Genomic DNA, 2,303 nt, shown 5'->3' with positions numbered 1-2,303 from the left:
ACCGTGGCCCAATAAATCTTACCTCATGGTAATCATTATTAGTAATAAATGCCTCCATCTCTTTAGGCCCTTTAGAGAAATGAAACTTATTTCCCCCTCTTTTGTCTTCAATTGAAGTGAGGCAATTGAAATCTCCTCCTATCACCATGGGTGTTTCTTTAGTAGAATGAACTTCCAACTTGTTCCAAAATTCCCTTCTTTTATACAAATCTTTGTTGCCATAGATAGCCGCCACTCTCCATTTATCATTGTTGAAAACAGAGAGATCCCCAATAATACATTGGGAAGACAATTCCCGCACAGCAAAATCAGCCAGGGATATATTCTAGAGTACTATAATCCCACCAGATAAACCAATCGAAGGTACCATCACATAATTCCAACCATCTTCAATAGTCTTTTTTACTTCTTCCATATCAATATTAGATATCTTTTCCTCTAATAATCCCACAAAAACTACATTATGTAATTTAATAAACTCTTTAAGGAATAAAGAAGCACACCTTTTTCTAGCTCCTCTACAATTCCAAAAGGCTAAAGAATACATTAATAAATTGTTGGGGAAGACCTCCCCATTGTGGCTCTTTGATCCAGCTCCATCCTCCTGCTCCTTGAATTGGTGCTAATCGGACCAAGGTCTTTCAGTTGTTTTGATTTCTTCTTTTTAACCAAGCTGAAATCCTTTTCTATATCATTTATGCCCTGATCTAAAATGTTTGAAATTACTGAAGAGGTTACAGCAACATTTAAATCTTTCAATGCAACATCAGTTTTTTCCTGGATTATTTCCCCTTCTTCCACCTGATCATCAAGAACATTAAACATATTTTTTGCTGTGTAAATGGAGAAAATCTCTCTATTTTCTGTGTTACTTTTTGGACGGGAAGCAACAAGATTTTCTTGAGCTGATATATCTTCACTTGCATCATTTCCATGGCATGAAGTTTGTGGAGCCTGATTACATTCAACTTCAATATCCTTACCCAATAAGGATTTGAAACACATGCTGTTTCTACATAATTCTTAGATTTCTTCAATTTCCATTGGACTTTATTAGAGGGCTGATGATTGAATTTTTGATTTTTGCTGGAACCTCTCTTCTTCCCTCGATTGACAATTAACCAAGGACCATAACCAGAGTCTTTATTATTTTTGCCATTTGAGTCTTGCAAAGGTTCTGCTTCCTTCAATATTGTATTTTATGTGATATTCCTATTCTCTTGACTGATGGGAACTTCATCTGAATTTCTGCATTGTTCCTTGCTATGGCCAATAAGACCACAATTGAAACAAAAACTAGGAACCCTTTCATACTCTATCTTTTGATAGAATCTTCCATAATAGCCTTCCACCCAAACTCCTAGTGGAAGCTTAGCATCCAAATTTATTCGTACATAAACCCTTCCAAATTCTCTCCGTCCCCATTGGAACATGTTTCCATCTATTAGATATGGTTTTCCAACCATTGAAGCAATTCTACATATATTTATGTTGTCCCAGCAATGAAGTGGAAGGTTTGGAAGATGGATCCAAATTGGTGCTGTCAACCCTTTCAGTGAAGTAGGAGAGAAATTATGTGACCACTTGTCCATCCCTATTATTTTTCCGTTGACAAAATATGGCCCATTCGACATAACTGCTTCCATTTGATCAGCTTCAGGAAAAGAACATAAAATCCACCCCATGCCTACATAGTAAGGTGAAATTTTCCAAATGGAGCCCATTGCCTCCTAAGCTCAGAACCGATGACCCACACAAGAGGTTCACCACCAAATACTTTAACAACTAATAAGTTGATAAGTTTGTGAGCATTTTCTTTCTAATTAAGATCATGGAGTTTAACGTCTTACCATCATCAGACAAAAAGTTGCCCAGTTCCAAGTCAGAAACTTTGATATTTTCTTTCCTTCTCCAAGCATTTGTTTGTTCTTCCACATTAGCTCGAGCTGGATTAACAACATCATTTTCACAATGCCCACTTTCATCTTGTTCAACATTCCTGACATTTAGAAGATCAGAATACAAGATCTTCGTTTGTTCTATAGATTCCAGGGGGTTATTCATTTAACCAGTCTTCTCCTTCAGATTCAATGGTGCATTCTCTTTAACAGATTTGGGAAAATTTTCAGTGATTATAGACGAAGAGTCTACATTAGTGCCTTCAGAATTTTTCAATTTTGGTGTAATTTTCGCACTTGATGGCAAAGATGAAGACGATGCCTCAAATCCACCCTCCAGAGCCAATGTCATCTTTTTAAATAAAACTTTCTCAATCCTTTCCTCAGCCAATAAATCCTTCCCTT

At 36.6% G+C, this 2,303-nt stretch overlaps 1 protein-coding gene across 1 annotated transcript; it reads right to left on the bottom strand.

The window, feature by feature from the left end:
* Window positions 1-1,199: 1,199 nt before the first annotated feature.
* LOC110110690 lies at window positions 1,200-2,064 on the bottom strand. Its single transcript, XM_020842289.2, has 2 exons — window positions 1,851-2,064; window positions 1,200-1,687 (listed from the first exon to the last, which is right to left on the bottom strand). The coding sequence occupies exons 1-2, from the start codon at window positions 2,062-2,064 to the stop codon at window positions 1,200-1,202; spliced, it is 702 nt and encodes a 233-aa protein (XP_020697948.2).
* Window positions 2,065-2,303: the final 239 nt, after the last annotated feature.

This window comes from Dendrobium catenatum, unplaced genomic scaffold (genome assembly GCF_001605985.2).
Source record: "Dendrobium catenatum unplaced genomic scaffold, ASM160598v2 fragScaff_scaffold_1220, whole genome shotgun sequence".
NCBI lineage: Eukaryota > Viridiplantae > Streptophyta > Magnoliopsida > Asparagales > Orchidaceae > Dendrobium > Dendrobium catenatum.
This window is presented reverse-complemented; position numbering and strand designations above follow the sequence as displayed.